Source organism: Sapajus apella, unplaced genomic scaffold (assembly GCF_009761245.1).
Source record: "Sapajus apella isolate SASKATOON/1434 unplaced genomic scaffold, GSC_monkey_1.0 scaffold38, whole genome shotgun sequence".
Classification (NCBI taxonomy): Eukaryota; Metazoa; Chordata; class Mammalia; order Primates; family Cebidae; genus Sapajus; species Sapajus apella.
Window position 1 is genome coordinate 18,441,124 of NW_022436978.1, and position 25,026 is coordinate 18,466,149.

The following is a 25,026-nucleotide window of genomic DNA, read 5'->3' on the forward strand; positions in this document are numbered from 1 at the left end:
GAAAATACTAAGGGCAGCCAGAGAGAAAGGTCGGGTTACCCATAAAGGGAAGCCCATCAGACTCACAGCAGATCTCTCAGCAGAAACCCTACAAGCCAGAAGAGAACGGGGGCCAATATTCAACATCCTTAAAGAAAAGAACTTTCAACCCAGAATCTCCTATCCAGCCAAACTAAGCTTCATAAGTGAAGGAAAAATAAAATCCTTTGGGAACATGCAAGTACTCAGAGACTTCGTCACCACCAGGCCAGCTCTACAAGAGCTCCTGAAAGAGGCTCTACACATATAAAGGAACAACAAGTACCAGCTCAACTAAAGGGCAAAACACCCAGCTAGCACCAAAATTGCAGTATCAAATTCACACATAACAATATTAACCCTAAATGTAAATGGACTAAATGCCCCAATCAAAAGACACAGACTGGCAAATTGGATAAAAAGACAAAACCCATTGGTGTGCTGTATCCAGGAAACCCATCTCACATGCAAGGATACACAAAGGCTCAAAATAAAGGGATGGAGGAAGATTTACCAAGCAAATGGAGAGCAAAAAAAAGCAGGAGTTGCAATTCTCATCTCTGATAAATTAGACTTTAAAGCAACAAAGATCATAAGAGACAAAGAGGGACTTTACATAATGGTAAAAGGATCAATGCAACAAGAAGAGCTAACGATCCTAAATATATATGCACCCAATACAGGAGCACCCAGATACATAAGGCAAGTTCTTAATGACTTACAAAGAGACACAGACTCCCACACAATAATAGTGGGAGACTTTAACACCCCATTGTCAACATTAGACAGATCAACCAGACAGAAAATTAACAAGGATATCCAGGACTTGAACTCAGACCTGGACCAAGCAAACCTAATAGACATTTACAGAACTCTCCACCCCAAATCCACAGAATATACATTCTTCTCAGCACCACATCACACCTACTCTAAAATTGACCACATAATTGGGAGTAAATCACTCCTCAGCAAATGCAAAAGAACGGAAATCGTAACAAACAGTCTCTCAGACCACAGTGCAATCAAGTTAGAACTCAGAGTTCAAAAACTAACTGAGAACCGCACAGCTTCATGGAAACTGAACAACTTGCTCTTGAATGTTGACTGGGTAAACAATGAAATGAAGGCAGAAATAAAGATGTTCTTCGAAACCAACGACAATGAAGACACAACATACCAGAATCTCTGGGACACATTTAAAGCAGTCTCTAGAGGAAAATATATAGCAATAAGTGCCCACATGAGAAGCAAGGAGAGATCAAAAATTGACACCCTATCGTCAAAACTGAAAGAGCTAGAGGAGCAAGATCAAAACAACTCAAAGTCTAGCAGAAGACAAGAAATAGCTAAGATCAGAGCAGAACTGAAGGAGATAGAGACACAAAAAACCCTTCAAAAAATCAATAAATCCAGGAGCTGGTTTTTTGAAAAGATCAACAAAATAGACAGACCACTAGCCAGATTAATAAAAAAGAAAAGAGAGAATAACCAAATTGATGCAATAAAAAATGATCAAGGGGATATCACCACAGATTCCACAGAAATTCAAACCATCATCAGAGATTATTACAAACAACTCTATGCACACAAACTAATAAACCTGGAAGAAATGGATAAATTCCTGGACACTTGCCTCCTGCCAAGCCTAAACCAGGAAGAAGCCGAAACCCTAAACAGACCCATAACAAGGTCTGAAGTTGAGGCAGCAATTAAGAGCTTACCACCCAAAAAAAGCCCAGGTCCAGATGGGTTCACAGCTGAATTCTACCAGACATACAAAGAGGAGCTGGTACCATTCCTTCTGAAACTATTCCAAACAATACAAAAAGAGGGAATTCTTCCCAAATCATTTTATGACACTAACATCATCCTGATTCCAAAACCCGGCAGAGACTCAACAAGAAAAGAAAGCTTCAGGCTAATATCCATGATGAACATAGATGCAAAAATCTTCAATAAAATACTGACAAGCCGATTGCAACAGCACATCAAAAAGCTTATCCACCATGATCAAGTAGGCTTCATCCCGGGGATGCAAGGCTAGTTCAACATACGCAAGTCTATAAACATAATTCACCACATAAACAGAACCAAAGACAACAACCACATGATTATCTCAATTTATGCAGAGAAGGCCTTTGACAAAATTCAACAGCCCTTTATGCTAAAAACACTCAATAAGCTAGGTATCGATGGAACATATCTCAAAATAATAAAAGCTATTTATGACAAACCAACAGCCAATATCATACTGAATGGGCAAAAACTGGAAGCATTTCCCTTGAAATGTGGCACCAGGCAAGGATGCCCGCTCTCACCACTGCTATTCAATATAGTATTAGAAGTTCTAGCCAGAGCAATCAGGCAAGAAAAAGAAATAAAGGGTATTCAAATAGGAAAAGAGGAAGTCAAATTGTCTCTATTTGCAGACGACATGATTGTATATCTAGAAGACCCCATCGTCTCAGCCCCAAACCTCCTGAAACTGATAAGCAAGTTCAGCAAAGTCTCAGGATACAAAATCAATGTGCAAAAATCACATGCATTCCTATACACCAATAGCAGACTTAAAGAGAGCCAAATCAAGAACAAACTTCCATTCACAATTGCCACAAAGAGAATAAAATACCTAGGAATACAACTAACAAGGAATGTAAAGGACCTCTTCAAGGAAAAGTACAAGCCACTGCTCAATGAAATGAGAGGACACAAACAGATGGAGAAACATTCCATGTTCATGGTTAGGAAGAATCAATATCGTGAAAATGGCCATACCGCCCAAAGTAATTTACAGATTCAATGCTATCCCCATCAAGCTACCAATGACCTTCTTTGCAGAACTGGAAAAAAACCACCTTAAACTTCATATGCAACCAAAAGAGAGCCCGCATAGCCAAGTCAATTCTAAGCAAAAAGAACAAAGCGGGGGGCATCACACTACCAGACTTCAAACTATACTACAAGGCTACAGTAATCAAAACAGCATGGTACTGGTACCAAAACAGAGATACAGACCAATGGAACAGAACAGAGGCCTCGGAGGCAACACAACATATCTACAACCATCTGATCTTTGACAAACCAGTCAAAAACAAGCAATGGGGAAAGGATTCCCTGTTCAATAAATGGTGTTGGGAAAACTGGCTAGCCATGTGCAGAAAGCAGAAACTGGACCCCTTCCTGACACCTTACACTAAAATTAACTCCAGATGGATTAAAGACTTAAACATAAGACCTAACACCATAAAAACCCTAGAAGAAAATCTAGGTAAAACCATTCAGGACGTTGGTGTAGGCAAGGACTTCATGACCAAAACACCAAAAGCATTGACAACAAAAGCCAAAATAGACAAATGGGACCTAATCAAACTCCACAGCTTCTGCACAGCAAAAGAAACAGTCATTAGAGTGAATTGGCAACCAACGGAATGGGAAAAAATTTTTGCAGTTTACCCATCTGACAAAGGGCTGATATCCAAAATTTACAGAGAACTAAAACAGATTTACAAGAAAAAAACTAACAAGCCCATTCAAAAGTGGGCAAAGGATATGAACAGACACTTTACAAAAGAAGACATACTTGAGGCCAACAAACATATGAAAAAATGCTCATCATCACTGGTCATCAGAGAAATGCAAATCAAAACTACACTGAGATACCATCTCAGGCCAGTTAGAATGGCGATCATTAAAAAATCTGGAGACAACACATGCTGGAGAGGATGTGGAGAAATAGGAACACTTTTACACTGTTGGTGGGAGTGTAAATTAGTTCAACCATTGTGGAAGACAGTGTGGCGATTCCTCAAGGACCTAGAAATAGAAATTCCATTTGACCCAGCAATCCCATTACTGGGTATATATCCAAAGGATTATAAATCGTTCTACTATAAGGACACGTGCACACGAATGTTCATTGCAGCACTGTTTACAATAGCAAAGACCTGGAACCAACCCAAATGCCCATCGATGATAGACTGGATAGGGAAAATGTGGCACATATACACCATGGAATATTATGCAGCCATCAAAAACGATGAGTTAGGGTCCTTTGTAGGGACATGGATGAACCTGGAAACCATCATTCTCAGCAAACTGACAGAAGAGCAGAGGATCAAACACCGCATGTTCTCACTCATAGGCGGGTGTTGAACAATGAGAACACATGGACACAGGGAGGGGAGCACTACACACTGGGGTCAGTTGGGGGGAAATAGGGGAGGGAGGGTGGGGGGTGGGAAGCTGGGGAGGGATGGCAGGGGGAGAAATGCCAGATGTAGGTGATGGGGAGGAAGGCAGCAGATCACACTGCCATGTGTGTTCCTATGCAACAATTTTGCATGTTCTTCACATGTACCCCAAAACCCAAAATGCAATAAAATAAATAAATGGAAAAAAAAAATACTTCATAACCAGGATTATTAAAACTTTGTCATCCATTTTACAAATATTCTTTACCAGTTTGTCTTTAAAATTTGTTTTGGGAGTTTTTACCTCTGCACAATCTTTTCCCTATAGTTAACTATAGTTCCTTGCTTTGGTGTTGTCCTCAAAAGATTCTTCCACACCTCAAATAACAGAACTATTCATTAAATTTTCTTCTATTATTTTTTTGGGTCTTTATTAGTTATTTAAATCCTAACTCATCCTGAATTTGTTTTGTTGTAAGTAATAGAGACTCAACTTCTTTTTTTTCCAAATAACAAGTTTTATCCATTTTTTAAAAATAAATAATTTTTTTTCCTGCTTATTTCAAGTATTTCCTTTGTTATATTCTAAACTTCCAGATGCTTGAATGCATTCTAGTGACTGGTCGGTCTGCCTATTATCATTACAGAATCAAACTGTTATAAATATTGTACATTTTTATGGCCTCAAATGTATGGTATAGGAAGTTATCATCAAGCTGCTATAAAGATTTATACGAACTAAAAGGAGAATTAAGTTTTCAAAATGAAGAGTTAATGATCTGAAAGAGGAAGGAGTTATTTGAGAGACACATGGAAAAGACCAGACCTGATAACTACCCATCTAGTACACTATAGAGACTATTCCAGAACAGAGATGAGCTTAGCTCTCACATTTTACCCTTCCATAAAAAATCCCAAGCCTATACTTTTCATTTTGCTCTGTATTTATATAATAAGATTACATAGCTAAAAAAGGAAAGGATTAATAAATTACATATAATGAAATGATATTAGCAGTCTGAATCAAAAGTTTTAGGCAAAAATAGAAAAAAGTAATGATAAAGGTTATCAAAATGAGAAAACTACTTGAGATTTTATATTTTTATTATTGTTTGGTGCAATTTCCTGCCTTTATAATTATCTTTAAAATGCACTGTAGAATCTTTAGATTTACAAATAAACTGAGTAACAGTAACATTCTAAAACAAGAACCGTAAGGGCAACTATGTAAATTACAACTGTAGAATGTAAAAAAGGTAAAATAATGTGAAAGTACTTTAAAAGGTACAAATGGCATGTAAAAATAAAGTTACTTTTACTATGAAAAAGAACTGGCAAAGACAAAATTCACTAATGTGGTATTTATTCCATTTAAAATGTGAAACTAAAATTTGGAATGAAAATATACATAATAGTGGGCTTAATTATAGTAAGTTCCTGATGCAATACACCGTTATATTACCATGTTGTATTTACTTTTCATTCACAAATTTGATACTGCACTTTAATCTACAAAAAGAAAATTCAAAACCACCAAACAATACCTCCAACTTTAAAAGTTCAGGAAAAACTTTTCAGGAAAAATTAATCACCTATGCCAACATGGGCTTCTTGTATCATGCTTACGTCATTAGCACCATCACCAACAGCCAATGTTATAGGTTTCTCAGGTGATATTTTTATTAGTCTTATTACCTGAAAGACACAATGAATTAGTTATTTATGACATAACTTCAATTTTCTGGCATTTATATAAAGTCATTTATCTAAAATGACTCTAGTAAGAACACTAATGAAAGAAATATTTAATTTCACATTAGATAATAATATGCACTGAGGTTCTTTTTTTTTTTTTTTTTTTTTTGAGAGTATCTCAAGATTTTAGAAATGTCTTTCAGAAATGACGTAACAAAACAAGAGAATTATCTTTGGATTTTATGATGAGAAACAAGAATCTCTCAAATACAGCTTAAATATTAGAAGGATTAATAACTGGGTAAAAAAAATGACTGCACTTACTTCAACTGTTAGGCAAAATTTTTTCTTTCTCAGGAAATTATTTTTTCATTTGACATGAAAGAAAAATAATTGTTTCCATTTGTAATAAAATTTAAACATGTTTTAAAAATCAAGATTCAATTCAATGAACTAAAAAAAAACTGTTTCTTTGGAATTCTTGAATGTACTTTGATAAAGAACCTTGGTATTTGCTCTGTTTGATCTCCAGTTTTAGTCTCTATAGACTGAGGTACATGAATTATCAGAACATAGGCACTGTAACAAAATTCCACGAAGCCCCAAAAATTGGACGTCTAATTTATTAGACCTATATGGGAAACAATATTTAGATGTTCACTGCAAAGGGTGTTTGTGAAAAATAGTCTAAGACTTCAAATTCCAAATTTAGACTTATAAAAAATGTTTGCCCGGGCACATGGTGGCTCACCCAGCACTTTAAGAGGCCAAGGCAGGCAGATCATGAGGTGTGGAGTTTAAGACCAGCCTGGCCAACATGGTAAAACCCCAACTCTACTGAAAATACAAAAATTCGCTGGGCATGGTGGCGAGTGCCTATAGTCCCAGATACTTGGGAGGATGAGATGGAAGAATCGCTTGAACCTGGGAGGCTGAGGTTACAGTGAGCCGAGATTGGGCCACTGCACTCCAGCCTGGGTGACAAGAGACTCCGTCTAAAAAAAAAAAATGTTTATATAGGCTTTCACTTGAATCACATAGCTAGCTGAAATGTAAATATTTCCTATATATAAGCTTTACATTACAAGTTAATTGGCTTTTCAACTTTTTGCACTAAAGCTTTATTTATCACTTTATAGCCAAAAGTAACAAAAAATTAACACTTCATAAGAATGTTATATAATTATATATCACTATAACAACAAATTATCACTTCATGAGAATGTAAGAGTAAATGGAGATCAACAGAACCATCTGAAGGTGCAAATGACTGATGTCTCTCCTAGGCTCCTTCACTCGCTACGTAACTAACTTGTGAAACATTGGTTATCACAGTTTAACTTCTGCAAGATCACAAACTGCTACTCATCACAGACTTTCTGGGTCACCGAATAGTTGAAACTCACTGAGAATTCCAAAAGTCTAATGTACATGGTTAAAATTTATAATATGAGATGTGACTGACTCCTAGTAAAATTTATATACTGTATAGCACCAAATAAAACTATGTAAGGCATTAACTTTAAAGAATGTGTTTATATCTAAATATCTTTACGGGACTTTTTATAACCTACATACATACTTTTGCTTTCTGCAGTGGAGCCATACGACAGCATAACACAGCTGAACAATTTCTGCAAACTTCCATAAATAGTTTTTCATGCTCCCTGAGTGCAAGAGATAGGCTGGTCCCATCCACTACCAGTCCATGCTGAATCACATGATCCTCTGTAATTCTAAAAGAGAAAATAATTATATTCTCTGTAAGATAGTCTGAAGCCATATTATTTACACTCATATAGAACACCACATTCTTACTGAGAGATAGATCATTTTCCCACAGCCCTTACTGTTATAAGACTGATGTGTCAGGAAACAAACTCTGCTGCATTACCGTAAGTTTAAAATCAAGCAGAACTGAGTCACTGATATGATGAGTAAAACAGATAATATTCAATTTTTTTGGGGGGGGGGAAACAGGGTCTTGGTTTGTCACCCAGGCTGGAATATAGGGGCTCACTATAGCCCTGATCTCCTGGGCTCAAGGGATTCTCTCTGAAATTTAGCCAATCATGGTGGCTAAACTTCAGCTTCCAAAGTATCTGGGCCTACAGGCATGAGCCACCATGATTGGCTAATTGTTGTTATTTTTCATAGAGATAGGGTTTCACCATGTTGCCCACCCAGGCCACTCTCAAACTTCTGACCTCAAGCGATCTGTCTGTGTCAGCCCCTCAGAGTGCTGGGATTACAGGTGTGAGCCACTATTCCTGGCCTAATAGTCAATTTTACAATGAAATGATATACACAGTAATTATATTTTGTAAAATGCAAATTATAATACATAATCTGAGGATATTCTCCCAAACTGTATGAAAAGTCTTACAAAAATCGAAATATTAAACATTTAGCAAATTCTAATTTAAAAAACTATGTGAAATCAAGAATGTTCAAGAAAACCCATGATCAAGATTTACCATATGTATAACAAGCAAGGAAAAGAATGAAGGAACAATACTGTCATTTGATAGGAAATCTATGATGGATTGTACATGGATAATACCTCACAAGTGGGCATATGCTACATAGGAGCTACTCCAAGTAGTCTCATTGCTGGAAGGTGGGCAAACCACTTGTTGCCAGGAAGAGGTAAGGAGAATACACCAGAATGCAAATCAACAAAATCACTAAGCACACTATTTTATTAAACTGATTCTCCCCTCTTCCCAAGTCTCCTTTGGTAATAACACTTTCTTGAGATTTATATTTTGACATAAGCTCCTTTATGTTGTTGAAAGCCAGTACTCAGTGCAGCACTGTCCTATATACACCTTATATAAAAATGTTTATATAGGTACACCACAAGTACCACAGGCTCACAGAACAGCAGACTCTGCTGAGAACTATCCCTCCATTTAAAAATAAGAAGTGAGAAGACTATTAAATGAGCACAAGCTACAAAAGTTAAACATATATTGATAGATTTTAGTCTTATAATAAAAACTTTTGTAAGTTAAGGTGATATCTTTCATAATATGCCTAATCACTGCTGGGTTGTGCTACAGTAGTAAGTGGTAAGCAATTCACTTTACAGCATAAAATTTTATAAAATGTAGTTTTCTCATTATGACTAACTCTCCAATATCTGAAATCAACACCTATATTGACTTTAGCACAATATTTTATGATTTTTTAGATTTTACGATTTTTTATTTTATTTTTTATTTTACGATTCTTTATTTGGCAATTTGTGCTGTCTCCACTGTCTTCAGCCTGTCCAAAGCACTACCTGAGCAACATGCCTCAGAAATGCTAGCAGTCAAGAGTGAGAGAAAGCAAATCAGTTTTCCTCGGAAACATTCCCAAGGCACATGAAATTAGGTCTTCCTCTGGACAGGCTTCATTAATCATATTATGATCTTACAATCCATGGAATAATATTTAAGAAATATGGAAAAGAGGCACATGTTTGGCACACAGGTAGCATTTGCTCATCTCTGTAGCCCCATGCATCACTACTCTTCATACCCTGTCCCATCTATACCACTCCCTGATCATAGTTTATAATTATTTCCTTGAATACATCCCCCTCTCTCCCAGCTCTGAATTTGCAAGCGCTGCCCCCTTTGCTGACAGAGTGAGACAGCATTTCACTCTGTCACCCAGGCTGGAGTGCAGTGGTGCGATCACAGCTCACTGCAGCCTTAACCTCCCTGGTTCAATCCATCCTCCTACCTCAGCCTCCCAAGAAGCTGGGACTACAGGTGTGTGTTACCACACATGTCTAATATTTGTATTGTTTGTGGAGACAGGGTTTCACTATGTTGTCCAGGCTGGTCTTGAACTCCTAGACTCAAGTGATCTGCCTGCCTGCCTTGGCCTCTCAAAGTGATTACAGGCCACTGTGCCTGTAAATCAGGATTATGAGCCACTGTGCCCAGCCTCCCCTTTGCTTCTGAGTGTCACTCTCTGTCCAGTGAACATTTCGCCTCACAGGAGGCAACACAGTCACTGGTTGTTCCAGGGCTCTCCCTGATAGCCCTGGGCTTGGCGAACCTTCTCTCTTCTGTCCTCCCAGAGCTTCTGTTCTTGCCTCAGTTACAGTTCTGTTGGGACAGGACTATGACAGTGTATTTACTTCTGTTTTCCCTACACACTGTAAGTATTCAGGGTGTAAACAACACACCTTATGACTCTGTTCCAAATGTCTAGACAGATGACATACCTCTGTGAAGGAATGGATATATATATCCATCCTAAAGCTTTCAAAGGCATGAAACTCTTTGTTCAACACAAGATTTTTATAACAGATACTTCCTGAAAGTCTGTCAATCAAAGGTCCTATTGACTTATATGGTTATCTCATAAAATGTACTCCATCAAAAAGATATCTCTAAAATATAGCAATTTCACATAGCAAGTGCTATGGTTTGAATGTCATATCCCTTCCACAGTTCATTCTGAAAGTTAATTACCATTGTGGCGCTATTATAAAGTGGGGCCTTTGGAAAGCAATGAAATCACAGCGGCTTTGCCTTCATGCATGGATTCACGCCCTGATCCAAGAGGCTTCGGAGGTCTGCCCTCTCTTGCCTTTTGTCCCTTTCACCGTGAGGACACAGCAATGCTCTCTTCAAAAGGAAGCCACAACAAGGCATCATTTTGGAACAGAGAGCAGCCCTCACCATACAACTTGCTGGTGCCTTGATCTTCAACTACCCAGCCTCCGGAATTGTGAGAAATAAATTTCTGTTCTTCGTAAATTACCTAGTCTCAGGTATTTTGCTACAGCAGCATAGACTAAGATGGCAAGCCTAAAATTCACTTTCAGAGTATAGTCTTTGTTTTATAATATAGCTTTTATACAAAAAAGGAAATGAATACTAATGATTAGCATATATATTAAAACCACCTATATAAAGAAGGCTTAAAGAAAACAGTCTAAATTGCAAATACTAATCTTCTGATGACTTTATTATGTTATTAACCACTGTATATGTTTTATAATTTTTAGTATTTTTCAAGTAGACATTGATTATTTTTATAATCAGAGAAATGTTTTTAAAAATTTTTATTTTTTAGGCGAGAGCACAGTTCACTGTAGCCTTGGACTTCTGGGCTCAAGTGATCCTCTAGCCTCAGCTTCTGGAGTAACTGGGACTACAGGTACAAGCCGCCACACCTGGCTAACGTTTTAAGTTTTTTGTGGGGACAGGGCCTCGTTATGTTGACCAGGTTGGTCTCAAACTCCTGCGCTCAAGCGATCTACCTCAGCCTCTCACAGTGTTGGGATTATAGGCATGAGCCACTACGCCCAGCCAGAAAAAAAATATTTAAAAAGGCATATATAAAGTAAGTGATTTTGAGCAAATAATTTCTGTTTTAGGGAGTTTGTGATATTGCGGTATTTAAACGTTTAAGCAGCCACAATGTTGTTGACACTGTCCCAAAATTGTAATATAATTACCTAAATCAATTGCCTTTCTGCACCCAAAAACCCAGTGTGACTCTATTTAAGAGATATTTTAAAAAGACCCTGTTACTGTCTTTTAAAAATATCTATGAAATAGGTTTTGAAAAGATGAACTCTAGGCTTTGGTATCACATCACTTGCCTGCGTAAAAAATATAAATAAAACATTGAATGTATATTAACAACTATGATATTGTCTCTTTTTGTTTATTTTTCTGGATTAGTATCACAAGACAGCAATCAACAGAAAGCTGCAGGAGACCTAAAATGCTTACATGCAAGCAGCCCTGATGCTCAAATGAAGTCCTGCTTAGTTTACTGGGAGAAATCAGACTGTGTTAGTTAAAGGGGCATCATTTGCCCCTATATGGGGCAAAAATTTGATATGCCTATAAAAGATGGATTTACAAGAAAGACAGAATTTAGAGTAAAAATTCTTATTAAAAAATCTTGAACAGTAAAATACGGCTTGGTCATGCAAACTAGATCGGGGTTGGCAAATGTTTCCTGTTATGGGCCAGAGAGTAAATATTTCAATTTTAGGTTTTGTGAGCCAGGAGGCAAAATTGAGGATATAGGTAGTTATATAATGAGAGAGGGAAAAAAAATCAACAAAATTTCACTAAGTTAAAAATGTAGTAATCATTGAGTATAATTTTTTAAATAACAGAGATTTACTGATGAGAAAAATAAAAATATTTATTTTGGGCAAGGGATTTTTAATTGGGGTTCAAAGTTAACACCGCAACTGTTCATCTGTTAATGACCATCTGTAATGAGATTTTTACATTTCAATGCAATAGATCTGTATGTAATGAGATTTATAATTCATCTTTGAAAATGTCTTTTCAAACAGGTACCACAGCTAACGTATCAATGCATAATAAACAATGCTTTGCCATCTAATTAAAAAATAAAACAATCCCCTATGCACAGTGCTTTAGAAGTATAATGTTAAAAGTCCACTTTTCTTGTTTTGATATGAAGGCCATATACTGACACCAAAAAACAGTAAAATGTCACGATATGGTGCTATGCATGTCCACTCCAAATACTATCACATTATATGTATCTCACTGTGCTTTGCAGTGTTATCAAACAGCAGTGTGAAGTTGAAGAGAGAATACTTTTGTAAAGTCTCTGTTGCAACTACTCAATTCTGGTGCTGCAGCATAAAAGCACTCATTGATAATACGTACACATATGAATATGACTGTGTTCCGATCAAACTTTTATGAAATTTGAATTTCATATACTTTTCACTTCATGAAATATTATTCTTTGGATTTCTTTTCATCCATCAAAAAATGTAAAAACTACTTTTAGCTGATAGGCTGTAAAAAACAGGCAGTGATAGTGGGCTCTACCATCGGGCCTGGGGAACCACAGTTTGCTAACCCCAGAAAGGTACGATATAGGTATCTACATTCTTACCTTCTGGCAAGCTGCCTTAATTGTTCAGCACATTCACTGTCTGATTTCTGGTTTATAAGTTCAAGGATGTTCATGGTTCTATGAAAATGGCCACATGATAAACTCACACTAACAGCTGTTTCATGTTTATCTCCAGTAAGTACCCATACTTTGATACCAGCCATTCTCAATGCTTCAATAGTTTCTCGAACTTTATCTTGTAGTCTGAAAAGAAAAGAAACAAGTTTGTAGAAGAAAATACTTTTATGACTGTATTTTAAGTTAAACTACATAGTATTATATTTAAGGTTAATTCTAAACTCCTTGACGTATCTCATCATAGTGAGATACGTATAGTGTTATTGTACAATATAGCAATATAACTGGAATTTTCTCTCATTAGAACTCCTATTTTGCGGGCGCGGTGGCTCAAGCCTGTAATCCCAGCACTTTGGGAGGCCAAGGTGGGTGGATCATGAGGTCAAGAAATCGAGACCAGGATTGGTGAAAACCCATCTCTACTAAAAATACAAAACATTAGCTGGGCATGGTGGCACGTGCCTGTAATCCCAGCTACTCAGGAGGCTAAGGCAGGAGAATTACCTCAACCCAGGAGGCGGAGGTTGCGGTGAGCCTAGATCGTGCCATTGCACTCCAGCCTGGGTAACAAGAGCAAAACTCTGTCTCAAAAAAAAAAAGAACAAAAAAAAACTCCTATTTTATTAAGAAGTCTTACATTTAAAATCAGAAGATTTTTCTCTTCTGGTTTTGATTAAAAAAAATCTCTCAAACCACTCATAGTTCAAAAATCAGACTGTAGAAAACTAAGGTCTAGATAACTTTAGGTGAATCTCAGAAATCTTATAAAGACAACCAAAAAGTAAATGAAAACCTAGATTTAAAAAATATGCAAACACCCTTAGGTCTACATGGTGGAGGCAAACATGACAACAGACCTAATCTGTAGAATTTCATCTCACAGAATTCAGCGAAATTTAAGAAACTGTGAAACAGACATTGAGTTAGGTGCTGGGAACAAGGACAAAGAATAAATGGACTTCAAGGATTTCACACGTTAACAGAGAAGTCTTTAAACAAATAATTATATTTGTTTAAAATATATTTGTTAAAATATAAAATATAAAAATATAAAATATAAAATATAAAAATAAAATATATTTGTTAAAGTGCCACAAAGACAACAACAGAACTACCTACAATGATACTTTACAAAGAAGATAATTTTTAATCCTCTTAGGTGTCAGGAAAGGTCTTAATGGAGTGGGGCTAATATCTGAGCCATACTTTATGAATAGGTAGTCACAGATGGATGGTGAAGGGAAGAATCACCCAGGCAGAAGGACAACAAAGGCACAAAATAGAATAGTTTTAACTACAGGTGGCGTGCAGAGGCAGTTTGGTATTGATGAAACATAAAGTGGAGGGGGACAGTTGTAGGAGGGAAGGCTGGAGAATTAAGCAGGTGCTTAAAGTCTTTGCATGACATGCTGAGAAGTATTCTAAAGATTCAAGCCTATAAGAAAAACTATAAAGCTGGTTTCCTTCGTCTAGTTCAGAAATCTGGCTAGAATAAAAATTGCATATCTTGACTTAGAAAAATTAAGACTTTAGTTCTCTATTTTGATCTTAAATATATTATCATATGATGTTAGTAAAGAGAATTTGTGTCATATATTAGAACACTTGGTTAGAAAAATTCTTATGAAAGAAATAATACTGTTTACTTATCTGAGTTACCTGTCTTCTACTGCTGTGGCTCCAAGTAGTATCAGGTCTTTCTCTATGAACTGGAAAACATCTGCTAATTTATCTTCCCGCTGCTGCAAGGCAGTCCTGGCTTCAAATATGCGTTTATCTATTTCTTCATACTCTTTTGATGTAAATTTTCTATATGCTATACACAGAGTTCTTAGCCCTTTCTAAAATAAACAAACAAAACTTAAAGGCAAAAACTGAACACAAATAGCTAACAGAAAATCAGGAAGTCATTACCCAAATATACTGAGGACCTATTACCAAAAGTCAATCACAGATCATTTAAAAAGTACTATCATCTAGTGACAGGAAATAAAGTGTCACAAAGTCCTACTAATGTGAGTTACAGGGCACATACACCTCTTTCAACTTCTGATGTTTTCTTAAGTTGCTCAGAATAATTAAGGTCACTGAATTGTAGAATGTAATAGCCTAGAATGGATCATAAAGACTATCTTATTAGTGGTTTTTAAACTGTGTTGCATGAAAAGCCAGAAAATTCTAGAATGATGCCTTCAAGACTGTCAAGAGAGAGACAGCTGCAGGTTTTACCTTCCTGTTTTAACTTACAATTCCATTTTACCTATTTCAGAAGATTTTCTTAAGCAAAGAGGATTATAATTTCCTGAAGATTCACTGTATGACAAAATTTGCCTTTCAAATAAATAAGTCAATAAAATGGCCATTATAAAAAAATACTTATTTATCTAACAAATTATTTTAAGTAATATATCTTCACCAGTGAATTGGAATCAGAATTGATTATCTAATTCTACTAGGCTCAAAATTTTCTTATAGTATTCATTTCTGAAAGCTGGTAACTAAATCTAATGACTTACAAAAGTCCTTTTTCTTGCTATATGCATTTTCCTCAGGAAAACCAATAACAAATATTCTTTTTTATTTTTAGAGACAGTATCTCGCTCTGTTGCTTAGGCTGGAGCACGTGGTGTGATCTTGGCTTACTGTAGCCTTGAACTCCTGGGCTTAAGTGATCCTGCTGCCTCAGCCTCCTGAGTGGCTAAGACTATAGACATGTGCCACCACACCTGGCTATTTTTTGGTAGAGACAGGGGTCTCGCTACATTGCCCACGCTGGTCTTGAACTCCTGGCCTCAAGTGATACTGCCTCAGCATCCCAAAGTGCTGGGATTACAGGCATGAGCCACTGTGCTGAGCCCCATAATAAATATTCTAATAACAACTTGGAAAGGGTAGACTTAAAAATACTGTATGACACTATTTAGCAGATTTACAAATACTACCATTCCCTGACTTATAAATGACCCATACCTATAAATGTGCTTCTTTCAATAGTTAAAGGACTGTCTGTTATTAATATGTAAATTAATTCATTCTATAACAAATACTTTCTGAACATCAACTATGTGCCAGCATTATTTTAAATGTTAAAATGGTAGTAAGGCAGAATAATGTCTTTGTTCTCAAGGATGTTATAATGTGGTTAAGTAAACTGGAACATAAACAATTAGGAAACAAATTATGGGAGAAAAATCATAAACTGTTAAAGGCAGATGAGCAGAGGTATGGGGCATACATTTATAGACATGCAAAAATGAGAGATCATGAAGTTCTAAGACTGAGAGAGACCTGCGTAATAATTTTGCTATTTAAATGAATGATGGCTCTTTGACTTAGTAAGATTCCCCTACATTTTTTTACTTTATAAATAAGAGAGATATAATTCACATACCATAAAATTCACCTCTTCAAATAGTACAAATCAGTGGTGTTTTTTTTTTTTTTTTTTTTTGCATATTCACAGAATTGTGCAATTATCACCACTATCTAAATCCACAACATCTCACTGATCCCACGAGGACTCTCCTTTCTCTCCTTCCTCCAGCCCCTGGCAACCATTAATCTGCTTTCTCTATGAAATTGACTATTCTGGATATTTCATATAAATGCAATGTATGGCCTTTTTTGACTGGCTTCTTTCACTCAGTATAATCTTTTCAAGATTCATCCATATTGTTGCATATATCAGTACTTCATTCAACAGCCAAATGATATTCCATTATATGGATATACCACATTTTGCCTATCCACTCATTAGTTAGACATTTAAGTTATTAGAAATAATGCTGCTTATGAACACTCATGTATAAGGTTTTTTTGTGGACATGCTTTCAGCTGTCTTAGGTGTACACCCAGGAGAAGAACTGCTGTGTCATACAATAAACTCTATGTTTACCTTTTGAGGAACTTAGCCAAATTATTTTTCAGTGTGGTTGTACCATTTATACTCCTACAAGCAATATATGTATAAGGGTTCCAGTTTCTCCACATCATTAGGATTCCCCTGTATTTGTTTAATAAATACCCTTTTAAAATAGCGTAGTTTGAGTAGACCTTGCAACCTGACTGTATTCAGGGCTGTATACTGTATACAAGCCTTGGCTGCGGAATAGGTTTGAAGAGAAGATACATTTTGCAAGTAAACCCAGCTTTCACAAAAGGAATGTGGAGCCGATACACGGTGTAACACAACTGCAGAATTTCTATAATTTTTGATAAATTATAAAAAATAAAGTCCCAAATCTTTCATAAATATATCTTTCCCAGTGTTTTACATCATAGAAATTTGCACTTACCAAAGCAAATTCATCTACATGAATTCTGGTTTTTTCTATTTCTCCACCTATACATTTAGGGAGAATTGATGACTCGGCTCCCTTAGCAAATAACAACTTCTCACCTGGAGACAAAAAAAATGTGTTATCAAACTCCTAATAAGACATAAATAACAATTCATGAAAGTTTAGATTGGTTACCTGAAGGTGCCTGAACAATTACACTCATTCTCCTACGATCTGAATCAAATTCCAGAATATGAAGTAGTTTGTACCTAAAGAAAATAAGAAAGACAAAAACTTACTTTTTTTGAATAATATTAAGTGACTATATGGAAATAATCCATATATAAGATAAAATGGCTAATTTAGAACAAGAAATCAATGTCATTTTCATGATGATAGGTTACACATCATTAATAATAGGAAAGAAACAGAAGACACTGACACTGAGTACTTACCAAATGCATGTATTTCACATACTTTATGTCATTTAATAGCCATGAGAAGCCAAAGATGTAGGTCTTATCTCATTTTTATAGATGAGGATGATTAAACCCAGAAAGATTAAGTAATTAGCCTCAAGTCAGATGATCGTGTGAGTGGCAGAGCAAGGGCTGGAATCCAGATCAGCCCAGCCCCATGTTTTTTTCTGACTAAAAAAGGTGAGTGATTCTCAACCCTCTTTTCTATCCTAACACACCCGACAAACACAACACACATTAATATCAAAGGCTCATTACAGCAGTGACTGTGAACCTGGGTGTGTGCGTGTGCAGGGGTGCATTCCCTAGTGCCTCTCTAGGAAGGTATAGAAGAATTTGTGTGGCTAGGTGAGGTGTGGCTTAAAGTCTTCCAGATGAATCTTCCACAGGTGATTTACATATGAAATCTTTACATATCTCAAAGAAAAGCAGTGAGTTGAATAATGGTTTGTAAGTTAATGCAATAAGCTAGTCAGGCTCTCACATTAAATTAGCCGAGGAATGGGCCCTATTTAGTATGGAAAAGCATAGTTTGGAAAAGCACAGCTGGAATTGACACATGATCAGAACTGCTAAAACCATGAAAGGAGTAAGAATATTAAACATGAACTAATTTATCAAAGAATGAAAAAACTAGATATAGACTGCTGTTCCTTTGTGTGTGAAGGATAAAAATCACAGGAAATAGAAGGAAAGTTTTCTTTATTCAGTGAGTAGAAACCTATGAAACTCATTACCCAGGAGCATCTCAAAATAAATATACAAGTAAATTTGAGAATCATTAAGCTAAAATATAGATGAAATATTAAAGCAGACTACTATTGTAACTATGATGAGATACAATATAATATTAATATTCTAGAGCAGAGAGTTCAGTAACTTTTTCTGTAAAGGAGACGAGAGTAAATATTTCAGGCTTTGCAGGCCATATATAGTCTCTGTTGCATATTCTACTTCTTTTTAAAACAACCCTTTAAAAATGTAATGTGGGCCGGGCACGGTGGCTCACACCTATAATCCCAGCACTTTGGGAGGCCAAGGTGTGTGGATCTCTTGAGGTTAGGAGTTCCAGACCAGCCTGGTCAACATCTCCACTAAAAATACAAGTATTAGCCAGGCACAGTGGTGCATGCATGGAATCCCAGCTACTTGGGAGGCTGAGGCACAAGCATTGTTTGAACCTGGGTGGTGGAGGCTGCTGTAAGCCCAGATTGTGCCACTGCACTTCAGCCTGGGTGATAGAGCAAAATTCTGCCTCAAAAAAAAAAAGAAAAAAAAGTGATTTGTGGGCTGTACAAAAACAGAAAAGTAGGCCAGATTTGCCCTGTGAGCTATAGTTTACTGATCCCTATTCTGTATTACATACACTTAACACAGAGAACATTCCAATATATGAAAAAAATTACCGTTCCAGTTTTCCAAGCGTTTTAACTTCCATAGTTTCTTCAGAATTGCCAATAAATACAATACCAATCCTAGACATTAAAAGGATAAAAAACGGAGACTTAAAAACAACACTGCATATTTCACAATGTCACTATAGCTTAATTTGAATAAAAACATTTAAAATAAAAGTTTAAAATGCATTTTAAAATATTTTCTCTTAATAATACATCATTACTTTGGTGCCAGAAGTGCTGGTTGATGTCTGTAATCCCAGCACGGCGGGAAGCTGAGGCAGGTTGATTACATGACGTAAGGAGTTCAAGACCAGCCTGGCTAACATGGCAAAACCCCATCTCTACTAAAAATACAAAAATTAGCCAGGTGTGGTGGCCTGTGCCTGTGGTCCCGGCTACTCACGAGGCTGAGGCAGGAGAATCACCTGAACTCTGGGGGCAGAGGGTATAGTGAGCTGAGCTCACGCTACTGCACTCTTGGTGACAGGGTGAGACTCCATCTCAAAAAAAAAAAAAAAAATATATATATATATATATATGTGTGTGTGTGTGTGTGTGTGTGTGTATTTATATACATACTTTTAAGAACTAGAAAGATCAGAGTTGGTGTAGTACAACATATACACAAGCATTTTTCATAAATTCTATTACAATAGTACTCAGACTTTCAAAGAGATCTTAAAAAAAGATTCAATGCAAGCTTGATATTAAAATGACTTCAAATTCTCATTTAAAATTTAATTATACTTCTATTTTTATGTATTTATATGAATTCTGACAAAATGAATTTATGTTTGAAAATTTTAAATGATGACTCTAATACTGTTACACTTATTTAAAAGGTATTTTTCTGAAGGTTTGGAAATTAGACTAAATTACCTTGCAGCAGCTTCTACTAGAGCCTTTTCATCTGGTGAAGATGCATAGTACTCCAACTGTGAGGGTGCCAGGTTGGACTGCCAGGCACCATCACCAATGCATTCAGTCTGAACATTGCTAATCTGTACAGTGTGACAGAGACAGACTGCTTTAAAGAAGAGATCATGTTCTTTAATCTGTAAAAATATAATAAATATTCATGATAAAAATACCATTTCTAAATGCCATTTTTGGAAACCAGAAGCAGAATTCTAAGATCTAGAACAAGAGTGCTACAACCTTGATTGTCTGAACAGTTGGCTGTTTCTGCCTTCAGAAAGTAAAATGTCACATTTGCTTAGGACTCTTCATCACATGAACAACTTTTTAGGGGATACAACCAAACTGCAAGTAGAGGGGAACACTTTTTTATAGAAAAAGTGAGGTCTCAGAAAGTATTAAGTAAGTTTAAGCTCTATTTTTCAAAGAAAGTCTTCTTCGCTACAAGGCAGTTAGGAGCTTTTCTTAATTACGTTCCATTTAAATACTCAAAGAGCTGAGGCAGACACATTAAATAAACTGGGCTGTAACCACAGATTCTTAGGATATTTTATAGTGTTGAATCAAAGATATGAATTTCAAATATATATTCCTTGCTCCACTAACACAAACTTTTTTCCTGTAACTCATCAACTACTGAAGATAATTATTTCATTTGAAACCCTTATTTATTAATGTAAACATTACTTACTAGTTCAGTTTCATTTTCAGGACTGGTTCTGAAACAGGAACTGGATGTAAGATGAGATAAGTTGTTAAGATGGGATAAACTGCTAAGATAAGATAAGTTTCCTTCTGAAGAGTCTGGTGTTGGTCCTTCAGGTACAAGTCTACCATTGATTTCTTGGTATTTCATGCCATTAATTGAACATTCCCGAAACTGCATCTCATTTTCTGTTAGTGTACCAGTTTTATCTGTGAACAGGTACTCTACCTATACAGATAGAAAACAAAAGAAAATAAACCCTTGTCTTCATGGTCCTATGTTAAACAAGAAAAAAAAATTCCTGTCCTCGCTCTCCTGAAATTGAGTTTATCTATTAATAATGATATATGGATGCTACGATTCTTATAATCCAAGCACAATTAAATAAAGATGCCAAGAAAAGAAAACAGGGTAACACAAAATAGTTTAAAGCTACATAGATAGATTTTGACGTTTGTGTCATCTTTAGGTACTTGTTTATCTGTAGAACTGACTGAGAATTTGGTACTAATGCGTATTTTCTGTTTCTTGGCTGAGGTATTTTAAGTGGTAAAACTCAAGAATTATCTCTGAAGCAGGGTGGAAAGGATGCTTAATAACATAGAATGTGAAAGTGTATCCTAAGTGAGGAGAAACAGTGCAGAGCTGGGAACAGGAATACACAATGATAGCGATAGCAACACAAGACATTAGTGGGGCCAACTGTCTAAAACAGAAGTTGAAACTGAGGACAGACAACAAATTTAGAGAAAAGAATGAATGTTTAAAAGAAAAATATAGTACTTTTAAAAGTAGGTAAGACAAATTATTTTATTACTTTTGGAGATTAATTCCAGAAAAATTTCTTTAAAAGAAGGTAGGTCAATGAAAAGAAGGACGTAATGGTCAAGTCTTGATCCAGCCAGGATCATCAGAAAATTTGGTTACTGCAATAATGACTTGAGAAAGAAGTCCTTTAAAAAGGGATGTAGAAATCACAAGAAAAGAAACAAGCTGCAGACCAACATCGCTTATAAAGAGATGCAAATCAACTCCAGAAACACATAAAAAAAATTATATACTACAAATATGTGGGATTTATCCCAAGAATTGCAAGATTGACTCAACATTTTAAAAAAATCAATGTAATCCATCATAGTAATAAAATGGTACTTGACCTTCATTTTATTAATAAAATAACCACCAAAATTGGTGCAGAAAAAGCATCTGATAAAAATCTAATGCCTTCATGATAAAAGCATTCAACAAACTAGGACTAACAAGGAAGTTCCTCAGCCTGATAAAGGGTATCTACTAAAAACTCACAGCTAACATCATACATCATGGAGAGAGAGACTGAAAGCTGTCTTCCTAAGATCAGGAATAAGACTGCTCTTGTTACTTTTACTCAACATTGTACTTAAGGTTCTAGCCATGATGATTAGGCAAAAAATGGGATATAAAAGTTAACATGACTGGAAAATACGAGATAAAACCATCTCCATTTCTACATGATATGACCTTGTACACAGAAAACCCTAAGAAATTCACTGGAAAAAAAAAAAAAAAAAGAATAAATGAGCTCAGCAAAATTCCAGGAAAAAAGATCAATATCCAAAAAGAAAGGTAGGGTTAAATTTGGCAAAATAAATGTTTTGACCAAGAAATAAAGATAAGTGAGAAACTGTACTTCAAGGCTCATATTTTGGGGAATAGTAAAGAAAAATATAACACGAGACACAGAAATTCTGCTATGTGTAAAATAATAATAAAAGCCAGTAATTGTACAGCACTCACTATATTCGAAGTACTGGTAAGTGTTTGAATTAATTAAATCCTCTCAACGACTCATGAGGTAGGCATAATGTACATTTTAGAGAAGAAATTAAGGAAGAGTAAGGCTAAGTAACTTTCTTAAAGTCAAAAAGCAAATAAATGGTGAAACTGGAAATAAGAGATAGAATATTTTATCTTTGCTATTTGATATTAAATTTTGTCCAGTATCTACAGCAATGTTGAGTTGGAATTTAAAGGTAAATATGAAGACCACATGCAAATTAAATAAAAAAAACCCACACATGTAGATCAGGAAGAATGAGGGATGACTTATAAAGAAAATATATAAGATACATTAGCAAGCAAACAAAAATAATACTCCAGAGGTGACTAGAATAGACTGACTTATCAGTAATGGAGGATTCTTTAGAAAAAAGTTTAGATGGTAGGGATGAATAAAATAAAATAACTTTGATTTAAAAGTATATATATAAAATCAAGAAGTTTAATCTTTTAATTTTGGAGATAAACAGGTCATCGCTGTAAACCCTCCTAAGAGTTGCTTCTTGGATAATATGAAAATAAAAAAGCATAGAAAAATATGAAATAAAGACTTCATTGGTACAAAGACAAAATAGGAATAGAAGCAATAAACATATAAGAAATACCTGCAGTTTCAAAAGCAGAAAGAGGGGCTGAGAAAATTAGTAATTAAAGAAATGATCACCAGAAGTTTCTTGAAGACAAAGCAGACATGGGAATGCATCCACAGTGTGAGGCTCCAGAAAAACAATTCTATCATGAAGGAAAAAGGAGGGCAAGAGAGAAGCAGAAACGGGTATGCATCCACAGTGTGAGGCTCCAGACAAACAAGAATTCTATCATGAAGGAAAAAGGAGGGGAAGAGAGTTGAGAAAGAAAAGGTCAAAGATTGGAAAAGCTTTGTTCAGAAAAGTAAAAATGGGCCTTTCAGTCTTAAATATATGATATATAATTAAAGAAATGTGACATGAATTATTACTTAACATAAATATTAAGGCCTCCTAAATGCTACTAAAAATAAATGGATCAACTTGTGGTTACACATGACAGGTTAAGCACATTTAATTATCTCTGCTTCTCTTATAACTTCACCGTGAGGATAAAAAAATAAAAGAAGAACAAAAATAACGGTAAAAAAGTCAACATGAGATGCAACATTGACACAAATTTGGAAGATCAAAAGGAAATGAACTTGTGATACTGATTTACCAGAACTTAGAATCTGAAACCCAAGTGATGAAGAAATCCATTCTTAAAAACTCTCAGGAAGTAACATACCACCCCTGAATGTGGGAGTACAGGATGAGGCTGAAAATACAGGGTATCAGGAGTAGTTTAAATTCTGAAGTCTCTTTAAAAGTTGCGAACTTCAGAATGCCCCTCATTTATTGGAGCAATGGCTAGTAGGTGTATTCCTTTAGTAGGCTGAACCAGAAAGAATCTGGACTCCACAGACAGCTGAACACAGAAGTTCGGCAGTGCACTAAAAACAGATTTCCACTGGCCAGCTCCAGCAGTGATAAGGAGCAGAAATACTACCTGCTGGGCTTGTCAGTCCATGACCTTAAGGTGTGGCTCACTGTATCAATAGCTTCTGATAAGCATATCACTGCCTCACTTTTTTTTTTTTTTTTTTTTTTGAGACAGGGTTTTGCTCCTGTCGCCCAGACTGGAGTGTAATGGCACAATTTTGGCTCACTGTAACCTCCACCTCCTGCACTCAAGTGATTCTCCTACCTTAGCCTCCCAAGTAGCTGGGATTACAGGTGCAAATCACTGCACCTGGCTAATTTTTGTATTCCAACTAAATTACGTATTTTTTGTTTTTGTATTTTTTTGTAGAGACGGGGTTTTGCCATGTTGTCCAGGCTGGTCTTGAACTCCTGGGTTCAAGTGATCCACCCACCTGGGCCTCCCAAAGTGCTGGGATTATAGGCATGAGCCACTGAGCCCAGTCTTTTGTTGTTGTTTTCTTTTTTTTTTTTTTGAGACAGAGTCTTACTCTGTTGCCCAGGCTGGAGTGCAGTGGTGCGATCATGGCTCACTGCAGCCTCGACTTCCTGGGCTCAAGTGATCCTCTCACCTCAGCCACCTAGGTAGAGCACTTTAAACTCGATGACAGCCAAAGACTAGCATTCATTTTAGGATCACTCCTTACATAAAAGGTAGAATCTGAAACAAATTATAATCAGTTCTGTTGTAACACTGTCTGAAAACACAAATTTATCCCAATGCAACTGATACATAAAGGGACAATTTGAACATAATGCAAACTTTGCTCAAATTTTGCCCAAACCTCAGTTACTATCTCAGTTCACCATGTGTTATGAGTCACACTCGACCACATCTGGTATTAAAACCTTCCCTCTGATTTCAGATAACCTTCTTTCTAACACTTAACAGTAACACACACAACCCTTCTGATGCCTGTCTTCCACAGGCAAACTTCAGATCTCTTCCAGGTTAGTGCCATATTCACTGCAGGATTTGTGTATTTATTAACAATTTGGCAAGTGCTATTTTTATTAGGTTTCTATTTTTTTTTTTTTTTTTTTTTTT

General features: G+C 36.0%; 1 protein-coding gene across 6 annotated transcripts in view; it reads right to left on the bottom strand.

Moving 5' to 3' along the window:
- The window catches only part of ATP11B (ATPase phospholipid transporting 11B (putative)), a 126,114-nt gene that overhangs the window by 35,570 nt on the left and 65,518 nt on the right, over positions 1-25,026 (bottom strand). For all 6 annotated transcript variants that reach the window (XM_032298494.1, XM_032298495.1, XM_032298500.1 and 3 more), the window contains 9 exons: positions 20,656-20,898; positions 19,926-20,101; positions 19,053-19,121; positions 17,363-17,436; positions 17,183-17,286; positions 14,547-14,728; positions 12,810-13,013; positions 7,486-7,639; positions 5,801-5,903 (listed from right to left, as the gene is read on the bottom strand). In XM_032298494.1, coding sequence (XP_032154385.1) covers positions 5,801-5,903; positions 7,486-7,639; positions 12,810-13,013; positions 14,547-14,728; positions 17,183-17,286; positions 17,363-17,436; positions 19,053-19,121; positions 19,926-20,101; positions 20,656-20,898 — 1,309 coding nt within the window. The remainder of the gene's footprint in view (positions 1-5,800; positions 5,904-7,485; positions 7,640-12,809; positions 13,014-14,546; positions 14,729-17,182; positions 17,287-17,362; positions 17,437-19,052; positions 19,122-19,925; positions 20,102-20,655; positions 20,899-25,026) is intronic.